Below are 23,057 nucleotides of genomic sequence, written 5' to 3' on the forward strand. Positions count from 1 at the left end.
ATATAACCATGAGTTCTACTGTTGTTTTTGAAGATAATAGTTCACCACTACCTTTTAAGGTTTTAATAAAGCTTTCAACAATTCTTAGCCCAATTTTAGTAGTTCAGCACTCTCCTTAGTAGTTTTATTTGCTTGATCCAGGCCAATAATTTGATCATTTTGAAAGAGAGTAACATCTTTTTCATGACCACAGGACATGTCTTCCGACATGGTTGTTGAAAAAAAAATGAGAAGCTGCTCACTGCATCATTTAGGGTTCAATAAATTGGAAGTACATAATGTAGCATATTATGACCACCTGCCTAATATTGTGTTGGTCTCCCCATTTGCTGCCAAACAGTCCTGACCTTTCAAACATTAACAGCATTAACTTCTTTAGCAATTTAAGCTACAGTAGCTCGTCTGTTAGATCGTCATCAATGAGTCAATGAGCCATTACCCTGCTTCCGGTTCACCACTGTTTCTTTCTTGGAGCACTGTAGACCAGGAACATCCCACAAGAGCTGCAGTTTTGGAGATGCCCTGCCCCAGTCATCTAGACATCACAATTTGACCCTTGTGAAATTTGCTCAAATCCTTATGCTCGCCCATTTTTCCTGCTTCTAACACATTACTTTTTTAAAATTTTCACTTGGTGCCTAATATATCCCACCCACTAACAGATGCCACGATAAAGAGAAAAACAGTGTTGTTCACTTCACCGGTCATAATGTTATGCCTGATCGGTATACTTATTGATTAAGCTTTTTCATGTTGTAGATAAAGAACAGGATGAAAAATAATACCTTAATACAAAATAAAGCCCGAATATGCTTAAAAATCAAAACATTATCACACAACAAGGAGACACTCATGATAAGATACTGTATATAATTAATTGCAAAGCCATTTGGTGGCTATAAATGTCATACAAAACATTCAGTTTTACTTTGGTATTGTAAAATGGTGAAAAAACTGAGTACCATAAATTCCGGACTATAAAGCGCACCCATATATAAGCCGCACCCAGTGAATTTTACAAATATTTTTATTTTTAACATAAATAAGCCGCAGGTGTCTACTCTAATGTACTTTACACAGGCTTTAACGAAAGACACGTTACACACGGTGTAACAGGTGAAATATGTTGTGCTTCCTTTAGGAGCATAGCGGTATTTTGGGAATAGCATGCCACTGCATTTTTCCGCTATTACTGCGTGTGTAAGACCGAGGATTATGTCCTTATTATTTTCTGATGCTGATTTCTAAGTTTTTTTGACTAACCCTTAACGCCAAGAAAAATAAAAAAGCACGAGTTTTGGAAACCTGTCTGTGCTTATATGAGTTCTGTTGCTGGAGTTAGCGAGCTCTCCCTTCACCCAGACTCAACGCGCTACAACGGCTTGTATCTAAAAAGTAACCTACCAAGAAAGTCATTGTTCACTGTCTTCCTCCTTCCTTTCACAACGATTTCTCTGGGGAGTTTATCTTTTGGCATCGTCGTGTGTTTAAAAAAAAAAAATTTTCTCCCGAAGCCGTGCAGCTCAGAACACAGGTGAGGTGCGTTTTTTCGTTTCCATTGGTCTTATGTTATGTCGCTCAGTTTTTTGGCTTGAAGTTTGTGAAACTGGGAAAAACCCAGGAAAAATTCATAAATTAGTCGCTTTGTTGTTTAAGCCACAGGGTTCAAAACGTGGGAAAAAATTAGCGGCTTATAGTCCGAAAATCGGAAATTGATTACTTGAATAATTTCAGGGTTACTCATTCATTTAATCAAACACAATCATCTGATAGAGAAACTATACGATGTAATGCGACAAGACAGCCTAATTGTCCACATATAACAGTGGATGCTCATCAGCAAACTTTACACAAGCACAAGGTCAAAATGTGATATACAGTGTCATATAATTGTTTTATTTTAAGCAGCTTTTAAACAGTTTGTGAGCTGATTGTGATCTGTTTTGTCACCTTTTTTTTTTCTTCTTTACATTTCCTGTGTATTGATTGCAATTATGGCTTATTGCAATTTTTCAAAGATGTGAAGACAAGGTGACATTTGGGTTTAACCTGCCAAACATGACTCAACCTGATGAGTACAAAGAGTACAAAAAAAAATGTCACAATTAGAGGCACACAGGAGGCAAACAGCATCTGTCCCACTGAAAACTAACAGTGGGTGATGATGTATAATGTACTGTTGTGTGGAGATACAGCAGGTGTTGTACTATGATTCATACACTACTTTCAGGTAACTCCAGTCACCTACAGTTTCATTTGCAAGTGGAGGGAAGTTTTCTACTGAACTAAGTAACGATAGCTGCATCTTTTCCACTTGAGTTGTTTTTTTTTGTGTGTGTGTGTGTGCAAACCGAAAAAGCGACTCTCACAATGCACATTCATATATTACTTCCTAATCCACTTGCAATTACAATGGAGATATAAAGAGCTATGCAGTTTATACTAGTCTAAAAAACTCGAGCCTTCAAACATTTCCAAGTGTGATCGGCATTGTTTTAAAGCAAGAACGTGAATGCTAGAGGGTCAAGAGGCTAATTACTATAGCCGAATACGAAAAGCCCTCCAAACATGTCGAGTACTAGAGTAGAAAACATCGAGCTGAGCCAACTGACCATTACAACACTGAACAACAGTATGTCATGGGATTCCAGGGGATGACACAATCATCTCTTTCTTGTGACAGCTCGAATTCAAAAGTACAGAACAATATAGCTTTTAAACTATTTATAGGTTTTTTTTTTAGGGGGTTTGTTTTTGCATTTTACAGCAGACCGACACTCACAACTTTCCGTCATTCTTTTGTACATAAGTATTATTTGATATTGCTGATATGATATCTGCCTCATAGCTTTCTACACTCTCGCTTGCGAATGATGATATGACATTGTGGCTTTCTGTTGCACACCACAGTACCTATATCGCAACACGCGCAAGAATCATGTCATCATCCGGCAGTTGCGAAATGGCTCTGATTTAACGTTAAAGTTAAACTAAATGTTTTCTATAAGTGAAAGATCTGGACTGCAGGCTGGCCATTTCAGTACCTGGATCCTGCTTCTATGCAGCCATGATGTTGTAATTGATGCAGTATGTAGTCTGGCATTGTCATGTTGGAAAATACAAGGTCTTCCCTCAAAGAGACGACGTCTGGATGGGAGCATATGTTGTTCTAGAACTTGGATATACCTTTCAGCATTGATGGTGCCTTTCCAGATGTGTAAGCTGCGAATGCCACACGCACTCATGCAACCCCATACCATCAGAGATGCAGGCTTCTGAACTGAGCGCTGATAACAACTTGGATTGTTCTTATCCTCTTTAGTCCGGATGACATGGCGTCCCAGTTTTTCAAAAAGAACTTCAAATATTGATTCGTCTGGCCACAGAACAGTTTTCCACTTTGCCACAGTCCATTTTAAATGAGCCTTGGCCAAGACAAAACGCCTGTGCTTCTGGATCATGTTAAAATATGGCTTCTTTTTTGACCTATAGAGTTTGTGTTCACCGACAATGTTTTCTGGAAGTTTTCCTGAGCCCATGTTGTGATTTCCATTACAGTAGCATTCCTGTATGTGATGCAGTTCCCTCTATGTGCCCAAAGATCACAGGCATTCAGTATGGTTTTCCGGCCTTGACCCTTACACACAGAGATTGTTCCAGATTCTCTGAATCTTTGGATGAGATCATGTACTGTAGATGATGAGAACTTCAAATTCTTTGCACTTTTTTTTCTAAAAACTCTTTTCTGATATTGCTCTACTATTTATCGCCACAGCATTGGGGGAATTGGTGATCCTCTGCCCATCTTGACTTCTGAGAGACACTGCCATTTTGAGAGGCTCTTTTTATACCCAATCATGTTGCCAATTGACCTAATAAATTGCAAATTGGTCCTCCAGCTTTTCCTTATATGTACATTTAACTTTTTGGGCCTATTATTGCTACCTGTCCAAACTTTTTTGGAATGTGTAGCTCTCATGAAATTCAAAATGAGCCAATATTTTGGCATGACATAAAATAAAATATAGGTTTATGAGATTTGTAAATTATTGCATTCCTTTTTTATTTACAATTTGTTCAGTGTCCTAACCTTTTTGGAATTGGGTTTGTACTATATACAGGCTATGTTAAGGGTGGCTAATTTGGCAGGAGTCGGGCATCACCATACTCATCACTTCTAGCTTGTAGTTTAAAAAAAAGAAAAGAAGAGAAGACAAAAGACAAAGACAAAAAAGCTTATTTGTACACAGAATGAACCTCCTTTTCCTTAGCGTGGTTTGTATGTGATGCTCAGAAGGCAGCGTTCTGTGCGAACATTTGATTCAGACGTAGAAAGGCATGTGCTTCCTATGAGACATAAATCCAGTCAACTGTACCTTTTTAAACTACTTTATCCTAAGTACTGTATATCCCACTGTATAAGCTCTCTGGCCTTTTGTTTTTACATACAAGTGCTTATAACTGGCATCACTGTGATTGACAGCGTAAAGAGAACACTAATAACATTGCTCCCTTTGACTTCTGATTGTTGCAGCTGATTTCAGAATTTGGTATTCATGCTTGCCCAGATCAACTTACAATAAGAGTCTTGTTCAATGGCACCAATGGTTTGGTGTTGCTGATATCTGAACTCATGACCTTTTGATCCAAGTTCTAATTTCTGATCTACTGGCATTCACCACTGTTCCTTTCTTGGAGCACTTTTTAATAGATACTGACCACTGCAGACCAGGAACATCCCACAAGAGCTGCAGTTTTAGAGATGCTCTGATCCGGTCGTCTAACCATCACAATTTGGCCTTTGTAAAACTCATTTACATCCTTACGCTCAACCATTTTTCCTGCTTCTAACAAAATGTTCACTTGCTGCCTAATAGATCCCACCCACTAACGAAGAAGAGATAATCGCCGGTCAGTGGTCATATTGTTGTGCCTGATCGATGTATATATGTATATACATCCATATACATATATACATCTATATAATATCAGTGGGTACCATTTGATTCCTTCTGAAATAATATCTGTACATATGTATATAAAGACAAACCAAAATACATTTTATACATTAATAAAATATCTAGCCTTTGTTCCCTGGTGGTCTAGTGGTTAGGATGTGGCGCTCTCACCGCTGCGGCCCGGGTTCGATCTCCGTTCAGGGAACCAACCCCAGCCACTCTTAGTGCCGGTCCCAAGCCCGGATAAATGGGGAGGGTTGCGTTAGGAAGGGCATCCAGCGTAAAAACGTGCCAAATCAAACATGCAGAGGATCCGCTGTGGCGACCCCCAATGGGAGAAGCCGAAAGAAAGTTTAATTAAATGTCTAGCCTTTGTGCATGTTTCCAGTAAGATAAATGTATTTTTTAACAACATTCTACATCCTATTTGGAAGCTGCAGGATATCAAATTTTCTGACAATCAAGGGAAAAAGTAATTTGTGCCATTTTTGCTGTTGTTTTTTTTTCTATTATTCTTTTAATAATATTTTGATATTAGGTTACAAGCTCATTTTGAACATACAACTTTTTAGTCAAGTCCTGATTTGACCACATTGCCATTAGTATGGCTCCCACTAATGCTGAATCTATGGCTTTAAAATTTAATCATGTTGCACATATAAAAGCAAAATGCAGCCAAAGAAAGCTTGTTCAGATGAGATATCGCTGCCTGTCGTATGTTAACACATTTTCTGAATACCAAAAAGAAAATCCCACCTCGGTTTATTCACAGCTGCATGTGTGACTGCGTGCATGGTAAAAGTGATAACCACTGTCAATTTGGTCAAAAGGTTTTTTTTATTGAAATCATTCACAGAGTTAGTTGTGTGGTCTGCACTTTAACAAAAAAAAAGCTTAAGACCAGATTAGTCCGGTCAGGATGAGATGAACTGTAATCTACTGTGTTTCTGGTTTCTGTGTGTGTATATATGGTATCTCCCCACATTATACCTATACAATACAATAGCAGCATTTTTATTTACAACATAATTTCTCTGTACAACAAATATTTACACAATAACCAGACCTCAGGTATGGGGGAGAACCTGATTGAGAAATGGGAGCTTTTGAATGTAGCAGAAGATGCAAGATGGAACCTGGTGTCATGTACTGATGTACTCAGTGCTTCAGTTAAAAGCTGCCTAAACAAAATTATTTACTTGTGCTCTGATGACAATGAACTAGGATTATTTTTGGAAAAAAACCCACACATATCCTTTGCCTACTTTTTTTAATAGCTCTGGCTCAGGTTATTTCCTCATACATTGTTATTATTTTAGCAACCGTTTTTGGCATTCGTCCCATCAGCTACTCACTACAAACACGTCTCCACGCACTTGTTCGATCAGGCAGGAGCAGGAACAATTGTAGAGTTGTTTTAGCTAAGCAAGCCTGGCTTTTCTTGGCCAGACAATCTGACTCATGACATAACACTTTTTCCATGCAAGTGCTTCCACCTTTATGCCTTGAAACCTACTTAGTTCACTCTAGACATTCAGTGATAACTGTAGGAAACTGAGGTGTCTCACATAAAAAATAAAAAAAAACCCGTCAAGCTAAACCTCACTTACTGCAAGACGATGTGTCTGACTGATATAAACATACAGTGCAACTGAGAAGCTAATTATCTGTAAAAAAAAAATAGTCATAATAATAATACAAAAGAAAAATCTCACTGGCCTGGCAAAGAGGTTCACCCTGGAGAAGTTTAAAAACAAAACACCACTATGAATTGCTGGTATCGCCACAGAGAAACAGTTGCTGTTCTTTCTCTATTAGGACTATAAGTAGTGCATCTTCTAAAACATTAAGCGGTGGCATGTGCAGGAGCGCGTTCAGCGATTGATTAAATACTGCCCCCTTTAGGCACACCTGTAGAATTGCAGTGATGGGAGTAATCCTATATGAATGCGATTAGACTAAAACCAGCTTGTGTACAGTATATCCTTATATACTCAACTCTCTTTATAGAAATAAAAAGCAAAAATTCGTCATAGAACCTGCATTATTGTGATTTGTTGTTATTATTTGTAAAAGTCATCTAATGGAAGTAATGTAGACATGCCCCTACTTCATAACCGCATGTGTTTCTGCTGCATCCCACGATGCAGTGCATCAGCTTGAATGCAACTGCAGTATGGATGAAAACAGACGCCTGAGTACCATCATCAGTGTTAACACATGGCTTTTGTACCTGCAACCACATGGCGCAACACTCAACATCGCCTCTTTCTATGTGCAATTCTTTCATGTATCTCCCTTTTCTTTAGGTCTATGTTTGTGTGTGTGTGTGTGTGTGTGTGTGTGTGTGTGTGTGTGTGTGTGTGTGTGTGTGTGTGTGTGTGTGTGTGTGTGTGTGTGTGTGTGTGTGTGTGAAGCATTAGTGCATGTCCGGTCCCACAACGCCTTGGTTAAAGTTAAATAAAAAAGTTCAGAGTGCCGAGTGCCACACTGACACCCCGTAAAACCTGGCTGAGCTGTCGAGACTGTCCGATGGAGGCGGTCTCGTGTTCCATATCCTCCGTTTGTGCATTTCTTCACATCAATGCGCATCTACAATTCCTGTAAAACCAGAAGCATCAAAGCATGTCCTTTTTTCCTCCCTCAACCATAAGCTGAATGTTAAACAAATTAAACACTTTATGGCAGTGCAATCCAGACTTAACTCAAATTTACAACCCTAATTAGAAAATGCTAATTCCTGCCATGTAATTCATTTCCTGTGTGGGTGTTCATGTTTTTTTTATGCAAAAAGCCAAATGTCATAACAGTTTCAGTTTTGTTAAAACATGAGGTCGTGAAATTAGCAATTTTGCTTCCTCTTCACAATCGTGCAAAAGATTTTGATTGAATGCTAAAATAATTGATGCACCTTCACAAAAAGAAATACAATTCCATATACAGGACTGAATCACCATTTTCTAATTAGCGTTTTAAATTGCTTAGTCGATATTATGCTACCATAATTCACCGAAGGTCATGTCACGGCATGTATAAACTCCCGGGGCTGTTGAGGGTAAGCTGCCCGTTGGAGGCTGCCTCGCATGCCTCATCGTCCAACAGACCAGAGGCGTCTGCGTTGGTCAGACTGTCATGGTAGCTGCTGAAGCTGATGTTGTCCTCCTTCAGCTCGATTGTCCAGAACGGTGCGTTGATCTTGCGGTTCTGGTACTGCCGGTAGGTGTAAATGCCGCCAGCTGTTCCCAGCAGTGCCACTATCAATGTGATGATCACAGCCAGAATGATTAGTCTGATCTGATGCCACGAGCTCACTAGCTCGGTGTTAGATGTGCTGTTGGCAGAAGCGCTCGTTAGACCGGACAGGAGCGCCGTAGACGATGTGGGAAACTGATCGGTTACATTAGGGCTGGTGGTCATAGTGGAAGAGTACAGAGGTGTAGTGGGTACTGAGGAGAGAAAGAAAAAAAGAGAGAGCACACGTAAACTAGTAGAACAAATTTTGAGGTATTATAAGGATTTAATATGCAATCAATCACTTTGAAAGTTTTTAACACATTATAGCTATAAAAAAAGGAAGAAAAACAGAAAGGAAAACAACTGGTGAATATATTAAGTGTTTTGATCTATGAAAAGCATATAAACACACAAAAACCATGATTTTGAACGCACTCTGTTTTCCAATAATGCATTCCTACGTTCTGGCACACATCCTCATAACCACAAATCATATAACGTTAGGCAGGGGGCTAATAAACTGCTGCACTCTGATAAATTCTTCCAGTGCTTATTAAAACACAGAAATATCAGATAAATCAAAATGACCACCAGTAAGTCTACTCAATGACTACTACTAAAGTAGAGCTGTCAAAATTGACTGGTCAATAATGCGTAATTGCTTTTTTACGCCACAGATTTGATTAACGCGCGATTCCTTTAATTAATTAAAATCCGCCTTGCACACATCCGGCAATTAAAACCGTCCGTGTGGAAACATAGCAAAAGTTCCGTTTGGTGTCCTGATGAATAAGGTAATTTAAAACACCATAATTACTTTAAAACATTTACAAGAATATTTTGTCTTCATGCTTTATGTTTAGTTTGGTTTCACTAATAATAGACACATTTGCATAACGCATTCATACTTTTCCATGCCCACGTTGATTAGAGTATTAATACCTTGAAGAGTATTAATTGAAGGTCCATTAAGAACAGATAAAATTGTGCGATGAAGTTGCGATTAACTCCTGACAATCATGCGATTAATCGCCAATAAATATTTTAATCAATTGACAGCTCTATAGTAAAGTCTTCACTGCTGGCAAAATATTGGAATGATGCATATACAGTAGAAAGAGTATTGGAATGTGGATTACTAATGTGCCCCTTTTTCTAATTCTCCTCTGTGTTTAATCTGTACCGAGAATTTAGTGTCTGCATTATGTGCATTTCAGCTACAATAAATAACACTTCAACACAACTTCTACACTCTAATCTTGCTATTGTCCAAAAGCATTAAGCAGCAGAGACTTTTACATCTAAAGACTCTGAACAAAACGAACATTCTGTAGATGAATATGCATCAATGTGATTATGACTATGATTGTTTATAATTGACCAAAAACAGAACTGTGCTACTATATCATTTGTCTATTCCTGGGTAAATTGTAATAGAATAATGAAGCTGTTGAGAAGCAGAAACAGTGATGCTACTATTGACCACACCGCGAGTTTACTAACAATGTTAATGCAGTTTTAAAATGCAAAGACTTTTTCGAACTTTTAGTGTCAATATATTACGTTTAAAAAAGTTTTCATTTCAGCCATAAAAGAAAAAGCATGGCATGTACTGTATACAACCACAAAATAAAAACCTTTTTGTGATTACTAAACACTATTACTTACTCTAGATCGCTATTTCGCTTTTGTTTTTGATAAACTGGACTTAGCATTTTAATCACCATGCGCTACTTTGAAAGATTTTTGTTTGTTTTCTGACTCAATGGGAAATCACTTTGCATAAAAGCACATGACAAATAAACAAAAGTACTTGGCAAATTGGAATGGAACTTATAAAGGACAAGATCTCAGTGGTTTTTCACTCATATTAAGCCATCTAGTTCATGCTAAAAAAAAATACATTTATCCTCGTTTGCTTAGTTGATGAGGACTAGATAGCAGACTAGTATGTAGTTGCTTTATATCCCTAACACAGAGTTGTCCAAACTAGGGCATATGGGCCAAAGTTGGCCCTGGTGACTATTCAAGGGGGGGGAATCCATTTGGAAAAACTTTCTAAAAATAAGGACCAGCTTCATGTCCCTCACTGGATGTCACTGAACAGCTGTATTAGTCATTGAACTCTATTGTACAATAAATTAGATTTCTCATTGTACTACAAGTTTTACTGCACTAATAATAATAATACATTGTATTATTATTCATTAATCATATGAATCATAAAAATCAAGACAAGAAACAAACAACTGTTTAACTGCTTCTTAAAACTAGAACTTTAAACAATAAATCATCATTAGATAAGCAGATTACAGAGTTTCTTTTAACCGATTTTTTATTTTATCATCGAGGCCCATAGTTTGCGACGATAGTTAGAAAAAGAAAGTTTGGGCACCTCTGCCCTAAAGGCTTACTGATGGCTGTGCAGTTCTTGACAAGAGCGTCTCCAGTGAAACCAGGGGCGCAGTACTGGCAGTGAGATCCAGTGGTGTTGAAGCTGCAGTTCAGGCAGTGTCCGGTCTCTGGGTTGCAGGTGCGGGGTGCGTTTCTTGGCTCTGCGTTCCCATTGCAGTCGCATGGCACACAGATACTGTCTGCGTTGTAGAAGCCATCTCGGCACAGCTCGCAGTTGGGGCCCTCGTACTCAGGGTTGCACTGGTCGCACACCGGCTTCCCAAATGCGTCTGTAAGAACGCGAAAAAAAACAACCGTAAAGTTAACAATTTCAACTCGGTTCTTCTAAACCAAACCAAACAAATATAAAATATAATGGTTCATTTTTGTTCAGCTTTTTTTTCTATGCCAAGCATTCGATGTGAAACTTAGGATAAAATAGTGCAATAAAATCATATTCATCATATTTTAATAAATTCGAATAAATAGGTATTTAAATGAAAGGGAGAGAGAGAGAAAGAGAGAGAGAGAGAGAGAGAGAGAGAGAGAGAGAGAGAAAGAGAGACTGTAAGTTTATGAATTACCGGCGTCTTTACCTTGTCGGTGCTTTCACTCTGCATTAAACTGTTACTGTTTGCTACTATGGCTACATTTGTTTGTTATGCATTGTCTGTTAAACCAACGGAACCTACCAGTGCATTCAAAGGTATGAAAGCACACATTCCAGCCAATCAGAATTAAGTATTCAAACAGGCCATGGCCTAATGTTTTTTACACGTTAATCTAAAGCAGAACAATAATGACTCATAATAATACTTCATTCTTTAACATATTAAAAATATCCCACCCCATCACCAAGAAACAACATTTTGTTTTTGGTAGGATGAGCAGTTTTTATTTTTCAGCTGGGGTCAATTTGAAATGTTTCAGTACTCAAACTGGTTTAAAAACTCCAGTGTTTACCGAAGAAGCTACAGATACAGTAAATTGTGAAAATGAGCTGGCAGAATGTTAAAGGTTGCAAGCTAAGTTTCTTTTCTCGCTTTGATGTGATCTTAAAAAAATAAATAAACTCCTCAATCAAATTAAAATCAAATCATTTCAGCATCCATACCACTTCACACGATCCATCAAACTAAACTCTTGTTTAACATGCATTCATATGTAATGCTACTCTGCATCTATTAACAATAAAAGGTATCATCACAAAAGATCCAGAATTTCATCAATCATGTAGATGTTAAGTCTCTAAAATGTAGCAGAAGGATTATCTGGTGGACAATCCTTTCAAAATGACGTACAATTTTTATGCCTGATGGAAGAACAAAACACACCAACTTCAAACAGAAAAACACACAAATCACCTGATCACTGATGTTTTTGCAATTATAATGTGCTACATTACACACTTTGCTAAAAGAGGATCAGGAACGTGTGATCCATTGCTCGCTATTAACACAATCAGCTAATGATCCTGCCACATGTAATTACTTTACATCAGCTACCGTTTTATACTGTAACATCGAGTAGTTTTTCAGGCAGCCAGGAAGCACTCTGGAGTGGTAATTTCCCAGGTGGGCTTGTGAGTGGTCCCACCTTGTTTTATATGGTGCTCTATGGCACATATACGCAATGAGGTACAAAGGTTCGAGACTGCTACTCTGAATGCTTTTTTTTGCATCAGTTCATTGGACTTGGAAAATGTAATAATTTGCTAATTCATTTGATTTATATTATCAGCAGGAATCTAACTTAGAAATATCAAGTCAAGTAAAAAGTCAGCTTTTATTGTTATTCTAACCATATATAGTACAGTACACTGTAAAATAAAACAGCGCTCCCCCAGGACCAAGGTGGTACATAAAACAAGGAAAATGACACACAAATAAAATATTTACATACTTTGAAGAATTTCCTCATATCTACTATGTCCCACGTTAACGACAGTATAATGACCGCATACTTGAACTGACTGGTTCACCAGTTTGTACTAACTGATTGGTTATTTTTATCAAACCCTTCAATGTGCCATCTACTTTAAAAGAATAGGCCCTAAACCTCAGCCTAGATATAAAATATTTACTTCCTTTATTCAAACCATTAAAAAATTCTAATCTCTAAATCTAATTTTATTTCCAGAATTTTTTTTGGGCTCAGCCTTTCGGACCCCACTGTAAAAAAATATAAATAAATTAATAAAAAATCTTTGATAGAAAGCCTTATTTCCCTACAGGTCCTTGTATTCAACACTAATTGCTTTCTAATCAAAAGACAAAGCTCCACATTATTAAAACTCTCCTGCTTTTGCTAAAACTGTCCACTTTAATTCCGGTGACTGAGCATTTAAATTGGACACACCACTTTCTAAGGTAGCTGTAGTGCCGTAGTGCTAAATCATGGAAGGTGAACAAAAGATGACAACCTCTGGAGCTTCCCTGAGCTGTCTGCATCAGATGAATTCAATATTGCAGTCAAATAGAATCTCTACAGGCAGCAGAACGGGGCGAGCAACATCCGCATTTTAGAACATTTCCCTTCACAACAGTGAAGCCAGTTCACAATGAATAATGAGTGCTGTAGACGGTGAGAGGGATTCCCCCGGCTCATACCGCACAGTTTGCATTTTGTCACGCAGTGACATTCGACTATTTTTATTGAGATGTATTTATTATTCTAAGAAGTCCATGATCAAAGGCAATATATATGAAATCGAGTCTCATGTCAAGAAATCGATTTTGTAGTGAAATGGAAAAAGCTTTGATGGTATAATATCTTATCGTTTGAATGTTATCCATAAAAACTTCTCAGGGACGATAGATAATCTAGTAAGAAGTGGTGTGCTGTAAGAAGAAAAAAAGCCAATATATAATTATTTATTTATTAAAAGTCGACGCCCAGTCAACACTGATCTAAATGATATTCTGATGTCCCCAAAATACTTCAGTGAATCAGAATTGAAAACTGTGTAATTATCCACGCTACCTACTAAACCTCAGGCTGATCCTTTCACATTTACTTTAAGTCTGGGAAGTTTTCTAATCAGCTGGGGCTTTGTCAATTGGTTCCTGCTCCTCCGCCTGTGTTGCTGTAACACAGAGGAATTTCCGGCACAAGCCCTGACTGATAACCGTGGCAGTCTTAACAGGATTGCTACTAAATTTATTACACTTGACTTTACTCCCTGCAGATGAATCACATAATCGCCCCTGAAATACAGCGTCGTGATGAAAAGCACCGGAGATGAAAACTGAAATGCCCTAAACACTAAAATGTGGCATTTGAATAATGAATGTATTCCGGCATTCGTTGTTTTTTTTTTTTTTTTTCTATGGAAAATGTGAGACACCAAAAACAAATGAACATATAAAAAACATTTATAATTAGCAGTTGATATAATTCTTTTTTTATAATAAGAAATTACACATTCAGAGACATTTCAAAATATGAAGATGCAAAAATGTAAAAACAAAAAGGTAAAACAATGATTTAGCAAAAAGATAAATGCTAGTGAGAAACTGAGAAAGAAAGTGTCACACCACTGCACTTCTCAATATTATAACTTAGCTTAAACATTTACGAATGCTGCTAGGGCAAAAAAAAAAAAAAAAAAACAGTAAGAAAAAAAAGGATAATGTCTGATAACGGTGGGACAAATTTAGAGTCAGGTTACATGTATGCAGTGAGTATATTAGGGCTGAAATGATCCCTCAAGGAACTCATTTAATTCCATTACAAAAATTCAAATCGAAAAATGCTTTGTTCAGTCCATTTATCGACACACGGAGCACTGCGTTTCCCACAGACCATTATTATTGACGCACCACCCGCTAAACTCTGAAGCGCTCTGGACAGGTAAACACAGAAGGATCTGCAGAATGAAAAATGGAGGAACGGGGAGAACACAGTGAGGGGCGAGGAGAAGATTCAGGCCAAAGAAAACGCCAGAAAGTTTCCAAAGTTTGGGATCATTTTAAACTAAAACATAAAGAAAACACCGTACAGTGTCGTTACCTTTTTTAAAATTATTCAAAATTGATTTTTATATTTTTATTTATATACAAGGAACCAACCCCAGCCAATAGGGTTGCACAAGCCAGTGCACTCTTAGTGCCGGAAGCCCGGATAAATGGGGAGGGTTGCGTAAGGAAGGGCATCCAGCGTAAAAACATGTGCCAAATCAAACATGCGGATCATGAATACGGATGATCCGCTGTGGCGACCCCTAATGGGAGAAGCCGAAAGAAAGTTTATATACAGTGCGTTTAAAACGTCGATCCGCAGTGGCCGTGTAGAGCAGGTAGTGGTATGCAAATTCAGCAATAAAAATTTAAATTTTTCTAAAAAGAAAAAGAAATGACTTTTTAAGTGACCGCCTTATTTTCTCTCTCTTATTTAGTATTGTGCTTTAATAAAGAAAAGGTACTTTTTATTCAATTACTCGATTCATTGATGGAATAGTCGTTAGAATAATCGATTACTAAAATAATCAATAACAGCAGCCCTAGAGCATATAATTCATGACATTATGCGTTTGAGTGAAACAAACATTCAACAACACAACCTGAACTAGTGTAGTGCGTGAATTCTTATACAAAATTGGCTTTTCACATTAAAATGAGCTGATACCTTCATGCTATCCATTTAAGAGCAAAGATAAAAAAAAATTGGAATAAGCTGTTGTCTTTTTCATTCCCTATTTTATATCCGTGATTCTTAAAGAAAACACTTTTGGTCCAAAAAAGAATCTGACAGCCTCAAATGTCAGAACTACACACAAGCGATTTGCCAACTTAACAAAACCAACTTACTTTACCATGGAAACGAATTCACAATACAGATAACTTTTTTCTGCATAAATATTGTGGTCTGTTTTAGACGCAATTTGCTGACACCGGAAACAACTCTAAAAGAGCTTCGGATTCTGTAAGCACACCAACGCTCATTTCACTAAGCTGCAGAATACAGAATATAAAATAAATAAGATGAGGTGACCAAATATAGGTGGGTTTATATTTCTCACAAATTAGACTAAACCTAGTCCTATAGTTGTTTGTTTGTGTGTGTGTGTGTGTGTGTGTGTGTGTGTGTGTGTGTGTGTGTGTGTGTGTGCTCATGTATATAAATATAAATATATAAAATTTGGGCTCATTCAGCCGCATATAACAATCATATAACATTATTTATAACATTATAATTAATATCATTAACTCTTGACAAGGCACAATTCTCTCTGTGTATATATATATAAATAAAAAGAGAGAAAATTGTGCCTTGTCAAGAGTTAATTTGTACAAATTCTTGCTTTCTTAATGTTGCAATTATGCAAGGGGTGATAAAGTCGATATTAGTGATACTACAACAATTGTAGAAAATTTATATTATAGTAAGTAAAGAGAAAAGACAATCCATCATTACAGTACTTCAAGAAATGAAGGTCAGCCAATACAAAAAAAATCTATTTTTTAAATGTATCTCCATGAGCAGTTGCCAAAACCATCGAACACTATGATGAATCAGGCCACAAAAGGAAGACAAATAGCTACCTCTGCTGCAGAGGAAAAGTTTATTAGAATTACCAGCCGCATAAATCATAGATTTACTTAAATGCTTCTTGGAGCTTAAGTTGCAAACATATTTCAACAGCCACTGTTTTGAGAAGACTGCATTAGTCAAGCCTTGAAGGTCAAATTGCAGGGAAAAAAAACCCATTATTTTGGAAGCAAGCAAAAAAGACTTGCTTGGACCAAGAAACACAAGGAATTGACATTTTCTGCATGTCCTTTGGTCTGATAAGTCCAAATTGGATATTTGCACTGTAGTTCTAACTGCCATGTCTTTGTTTGTCATGAGTTGGCCCGAAATAATGAAGGAAAAGTAGCCAACAAGCACTCAACACCTCCAGGAACATCTAAAGATTGTTGGAAAATCATTTCATGTAACTTCCTCATGAGGCTGAGTAAAAGAATGCAGAGTGTGCAAAGCTGTTATAAAAGCAAGATTGTTTGAGGAAATATAAAACATTCTGGGTTATTTTAAAATGTTTTTGTTTACTATAAAATAAAGTATTTTTGTTATACAAGTTGTTCTTCATTTTTTTTTCCATTTTTAATTTCATATACTGATGGAAGGGCATTATTGAACTGTAAAACTCTGGAGAACATGGAGGAATTGCATTACATAATCCACTAAAGTTAAATTAGGATTACTTTCTTTATTAAACCATATTTAAATTTTATACAATTTGCTACTACTGTGAAAAGCTAGAAGCAATTTCCTTTTGTAGTTTCAAAATGCACCATTTTGTTTACATGTCAACCTGAAATAATCTTGCTTTCGTATACACACAAACATGCCCCTTCTGAAATGTTCATACTCTGTTTACCTCAGGCGAGACTCTATACTGTTTCCTCTCACAGCCTCGTGCTGCTCTGCACCGTTCAGCTAGAGGAGTCCCGGATACAAAGAGTCTCTGGTGATTCAGGCCAGTCAATCATTAAGCTTTTGGAAACAGAGCTGCCGGCAATGTCTGTCGCATTTCCTGCATTTGTCATTCACACACGTATGCTTTGTCAGCATGCTATAACATGATGTTTCCTATACAAACACTGGAACAGACACATGAATCTGTTGAGCAAAACTGAAACCTCAAACAGACCAAAAATCTGCAATATTATTCACTTTCTTTTTCTGAGTCAGTCGCACATCTCAACTATTCACTCCGTGTTTTAGGCTCATATTACTGTGGGAAGTACTGCGGAGTGAGACCTTCCGATGATAACGAGTGGAAGCAGAAAAAAAAGCCCCGATTGTGCAATATAAGCGACATCGTGAATTAAACAGGGTGACGAAGCCAGCCTAATGCAAATAAAGTCGGCATATTCAAATCAACATGACCCTTGTACCATGTTGGAAAAACATCTTTCGTTCCCCCTGAATCAATCGATGCTTAGCGATATAGTTTCTTTTTAAGAGACAGTTGATCTGTCTTGAATGGAAATTTCTAATCAGATATGTCAATGTGGAAATTAGTGTTTACTTTTATAAATAGTTTCCAAGAAACATTGATGTTTCAGCCCACTGGTACAAATTTGTGGTTATATTACTCATCCTCATGACAGCCATCGCTCCGTGGTCACATCAAAGCTGGTCTTTTTTTTTTCTCTTATTATTTTTACTCTTATTCAGTTTTGCTGTTATCTGACAAACAGTACATCATGTACATGGATTAAAATTTAGAGATTGTTATGATAAAAATCTTTTATAAATTAATATAAGACTTCTATTCGAAAATAACTGATTTGATGGTAAAAATAGTAATATTTCTATTTCATTTGTTTTATGTATTATAGAATTATTTGTTAGATTTATTTTCAAAAAGCATTTTACATCAAAATAAAGAGAAATGATTTCATTGTATTAGTGTTACTTATACTTATACATATAGGTATTTACTCATTGTATTTATTCAGAGAAAACACTTTACACAACAAAAATGTAAATATTAAAAAATCAATACAATTATCTACACTAAGTATAATCAGTTTTTTGTTTTGCTGTCAGTTTCTTCTTAAACATTTTTTATATATCGTGTGCTGCAGGGCTGGCTTCAGGTGTGACAAATGTTATATGTTTTCATACACAAATATTTTGTCAACCTATTAGAATATTAGTAGCTAAAATATCACCCAAATGTTTTACACAGACTAGTTAAATAACAAATTCACTAATTACAGAGTTTTTGTCAATCGGAATTTTTTTATTTTATAGCTAAATATTTACTGAACATATATTTTCTGGGTCACACATTCTGGTTCAGTACCAGCAAAGTTAGTTTCGAGTACAGTCTAGACGACTGATGTGGCACCAAACTTGTACTTCTTTCTGTTCAACTCCTGAGTCATGAAAAGCCTGGAATAAACCTAATTATGTGAATATATGCAATGTTATATCTATGGAATTACAACTAGCTGACTCCTTTTTATAACTAAGGTCTGATTAATTGCTTTTGGATTTATATATATATATATATATATATATACACACACACACACACACACACACATACACACACATACACTAAACTACTGTAACCGTACTGTAACATTAAAACCGCTGAATAACACAGATTATCTTCTTACAATGGCACCTACTAGTGGGTGTAATATATTAGGCAAGTGAACACTTCTTATCGAAAAAGTTTTTGAAAAAGGCTAAGGGGCAAACTTAACGATCTGAGCCACTTCACCAAATTGTGATACCTAGATGACTGGGTCAGAGCATTTACAAATTAGCAGGATTGTAGTGTGTTCACGGTATGCAGTAGGTAGCCCCTTACTAAAAAGTGGTCTAAGGAAGGACAAATAACAGAGGATCTAGAGCTCATTGATGCACATAGGAAGTAATGGCTAGCTCATCCAAATCAGATCAGCTAACGTAGCACAAACTGCAGGAAAAAAAATATTAATCTGCTGAAAGGTGTTATTGTGGCTTGCTGAGTATGAAGCTGTATAGCTGCAGATAGGTCAGATGGCCCGAGCTGACCCATGTCAACTGCCAAAAAAAACGTGCGCTATAGAACTGGACCACGGAGCGGTGGATGAAGGTGGTCAGATGTTATGAGTCACATTATGTGAAAGTTTATTCCATGAAAGCCCTACCTCTTATAATGAATTGGATCTTCTGCTAATGTACTGGTTCAACAGACCATAGCACACCTTCAGAGGTCTAATTCAGAAACCAGGCCTTGATCGATCAGATCTTTTCTGGAGGTACAACATGATCTTATTTAGGTGGTTTTAAATGTTATGGCTGATTTGTGTACATCAACGACACAAACTGTGCAATAGCTGTCTAGACACAACAAAACAAAACTATTGATTTTGTACACTTTGTGGTAAAGTAAAGCTGTTTGTAATTCAGAAGGTGTACGACAGCCCAGATCATGTGACTTAACTAGAATTCGCAATAATATCAGTGAAAGCTTTGTCTTTGTCCATTTAATTAGCGCTCATTTTTGTGTGCATGTGCGAGGGTGTGTGCTTGGATAAAAGAACCTCTGTCTTGTTGACATGGCAAAATTACAACGCTGAGCAGGAGTGATAGAATTGTTTTGTGCAGTGTATTCAAACAAAATGGCATTCACATTAGCATGACATTAGCAAAGAGCAATTATTTTCTGCGGGCCAATTTCGTCCTACATAATCAACAAAGTCATGCTCGTTTGCAGGGAATAACTTATTGAGGCATTACCACAAGCAGTGATTAATTATTCACACAAAAAACCAAACAAATCAGCTTCGTTACAGCGTGCAAATAGCTGATGTGAATGGAGTGTGCTCCAGAAGAATTCGTCGATAAATTTTCATATAATAGCACTCTGGAAAATGAATTTCTAAAGGGCCTAAAGGGTTGAGGCATATCTTCGACTGAATACAAAACATAAAATACATTAAAAACTAACAAAAGATTCCAAATGACCTCTATATGTGGTGTACTCACTCTATGCATAAGTGTCAAAAAGGATGAACACAACGTTATTATCTTATTAGAACATAAAATTGTTAATGTCTAAATCAATTTTATAAAGTGTATATTGTGTATATTATATTAATATTAGGGGTGTAACAGTACACGTTTTTGTACCGCGGCTTTTTCGGGGTATAAATAAATGAAATTAGAGTTTGTACAGTTCATACAGTGCAGTGTCACTGTGGTTACTTACTCCGTACAGGAAATACGATTTGTAGTGCGCTGAAATAAGATATGTTTTGTTTTGCGCCTGCGCGAAATTGAGGCCACTGTCGTTCTTACAACAGTCTCGCGATATACATTTCATATATATATATATATATATATATATATATATATATATATATATATATATATATATATATATATATACACGCTTCATGTCCAGTCTCCTGACAATTCCTCATATGCAGAGAGTGAATGAATGAAGAATGAAAGAAATGCAGATTTTTGTTAAAATATGCTGAAATAAGAAGAACAGTTTATTAGATCATATCTTCAATAAATTAAATATGAAATGTTAAACACACACAGACACACAAACATACGCGTATAAAATAAACTGTAAAATGTATTTATTAATTTTTTTTTTTTTTTTTATCAATACAATTTGAGCCAATTTAATCTATGACTCAATTGAATCAATATAATACGTTTTTTTTTTTTTTTTTTTTTTTATACAATATTTTATATAATATTAAATTAAGCAAGCCTTTTATTTAAAATTGTTTTAAAAATTTATACTTTTCAGGTTAACAAATATTAATAATAATTATAAACTGTGGCAATAGAAAACAAAATTCTTCTCCATAACTGTACCCAAATTGAACTGAAGTGTGACTTAAAAACTGAGGTACGTCCTGAACTGTGAATGTTGTGTACCATTACACCTCTAATCAACAGACATAAAAAATTTACATTCATAAAAGTTTCATAAAATTCCAAAATGATTCCCCAGGGTAGAAAGTGTTAAAAGTACAAAAAGATAAAAAAAATAATTATATTTTATTATTAAAATGATAAATATAACAATAATTTTTGTTATTCTGAATAAATTATGTATTTTATTAATTTGAATATAAACTTAAAGTATATAGTGTTAATAATTTTTATTAACAAATCTTAAATCTATTAATAATAATGATCATTACCACTATAATAAGGCGACCCCTAATGGTAGAAGCTGAAAGATGATGATGAAGAAGAATACCACTATAAAAAATACAATACGGATATGTTTTTAAAAAAATCACATTTATATAAAATAGCAAATCAAACAGTATTCAGTTTGCCACTGATTATTTCTGTCAAGTAAAAATATATCACGACACCTGGGATCTTGCAACAGTGCACAATATCACAATATTACAAAATGCACATTATTTCTTACAATTTCAATATTATAATTATATATCATTAAAATATTATAGAATCATAAGCCTCTAATTCTGCACTGCAAGTGTGTGGTTTTCAACCAGTTTCTATTACCATCAATATGTCTGCAAACCACGAGGCAGTGTTTGCACAGTATGAAGAGACGGCCCCGATGCAGAGAGCGTAAAGATATCACATAACAGCTCAACTGTGATAGCAAATCATGACCTCTACTAGTGTGACATTTCCACTGCTGGCTTAAATGATTCAGGGCTTTCTGTATTCGAATTCTAAGGAAAAGCTGAGCTTTTTGTGAGAAAAGATGTAAACAGTGTGACATGCATGATGACTAAGAATGGAAAGCAGGGGGAGGAGTCACGGCAGCTCTACAGGGAGGTTGGGAATCTGGATCGAATCAGATTTGTTTAATGACCCGTGTAATGTTTCCCTCTTCTCTTCATCTTCTCCGAGAGTTCAGCTTCATCATGTAGTACGGCTTGCTTCAGTGAAAGCACTGCGCTCCTAAATAGCACGAGGAATCTATAGTGAGTGTGGCTCATTTCCTTAAAATGAGCCACAAGAGGGCATGCGGTACATTGATTCCATCACCTATTTTATGTGATAAAATCATTGCAACACACGGCCTTGTTGTTTAAACTTTAATAAAAATGTGTATAATATACAAAGCACGTGTCTGATGAATAATATGCGTTGTTCATATTTATACTATAATACAGTTTAATTGTAAAATATGATTGGTCAGAAGGTGCACTTTGTTTTGTAGAACAGCATGGCCCAGGCAGGAGATCCAGCTCTAATAATATGAATGCGCTTGTTCTAATATGTTATTGGTTTTATGGCAACAGCTCATACACGGTGAAAGCAAGAAGAAAAAAATGCACAATCATTCTCGAGTGTCAGTACATTGAAACTAAGGCGTCATAGGGAGTTGCAAACTTTCCCAGCACAGGAATGCCTTCAGGACTGAGTATACAGTTTTCAGGTCTTTCTAGAGCCTGGGGAGGTAAGAACCGCTACAATGAAGTATATCGGGAACTAAACTTTTCTCTCAGATGTTTCATGACATCTAATAATAAACTCTGATGAAATACACACTGGGCCATTCTGCTATATGAAAATAATATGATGTGCTAATCCAATTAGTACGCTTAAGTTGCTAAACGACATCCAGTTAAAAGCAAACACCTGTATCAAAGTATTATGGAAAGTGAATCGGCTCACGTTAAGTGTAATAAGTTAAAACCTGCCCAGATATTGTCGTTACATGTGTGTGTTACAAATAATTCTACAACAGGTTCATACGTGGCATCTCAGCCAAATCAGGTTTCCTCAAATGTGTCAAAAGCTTTTCTTTTTTGGTGCAGTAAGACGTACTTACTCTGCCCATATAATCCCTCCTCATAAACTTACAGCTACACCAATTTTGTCACAGGACTGGAAAGCTTTAGAGTTCAGCTACTGCTTGTGATTCCCCCGAACAAGCCTTGCTGATGAACAGTCAAGAGTTTATGGGGACAAAATCATGGATCAGTTTATCACCAACATACT

General features: G+C 36.4%; 1 protein-coding gene across 2 annotated transcripts in view; it reads right to left on the reverse strand.

Moving 5' to 3' along the window:
• Positions 1-5,867: 5,867 nt before the first annotated feature.
• The window catches only part of LOC310720811 (multiple epidermal growth factor-like domains protein 9), a 103,861-nt gene continuing 86,671 nt past the window's right edge, over positions 5,868-23,057 (reverse strand). For both annotated transcript variants that reach the window (XM_083531906.1, XM_083531905.1), the window contains exons 5-6: positions 10,607-10,876; positions 5,868-8,404 (exon numbers count right to left, since the gene is read on the reverse strand). In XM_083531906.1, coding sequence (XP_083388032.1) covers positions 7,980-8,404; positions 10,607-10,876 — 695 coding nt within the window. In that variant the 3' untranslated portion in view covers positions 5,868-7,979. The remainder of the gene's footprint in view (positions 8,405-10,606; positions 10,877-23,057) is intronic.

Source organism: Silurus aristotelis (genome assembly GCF_946808225.1).
Source record: "Silurus aristotelis genome assembly, chromosome: 26".
In the NCBI taxonomy this organism is placed as follows: domain Eukaryota; kingdom Metazoa; phylum Chordata; class Actinopteri; order Siluriformes; family Siluridae; genus Silurus; species Silurus aristotelis.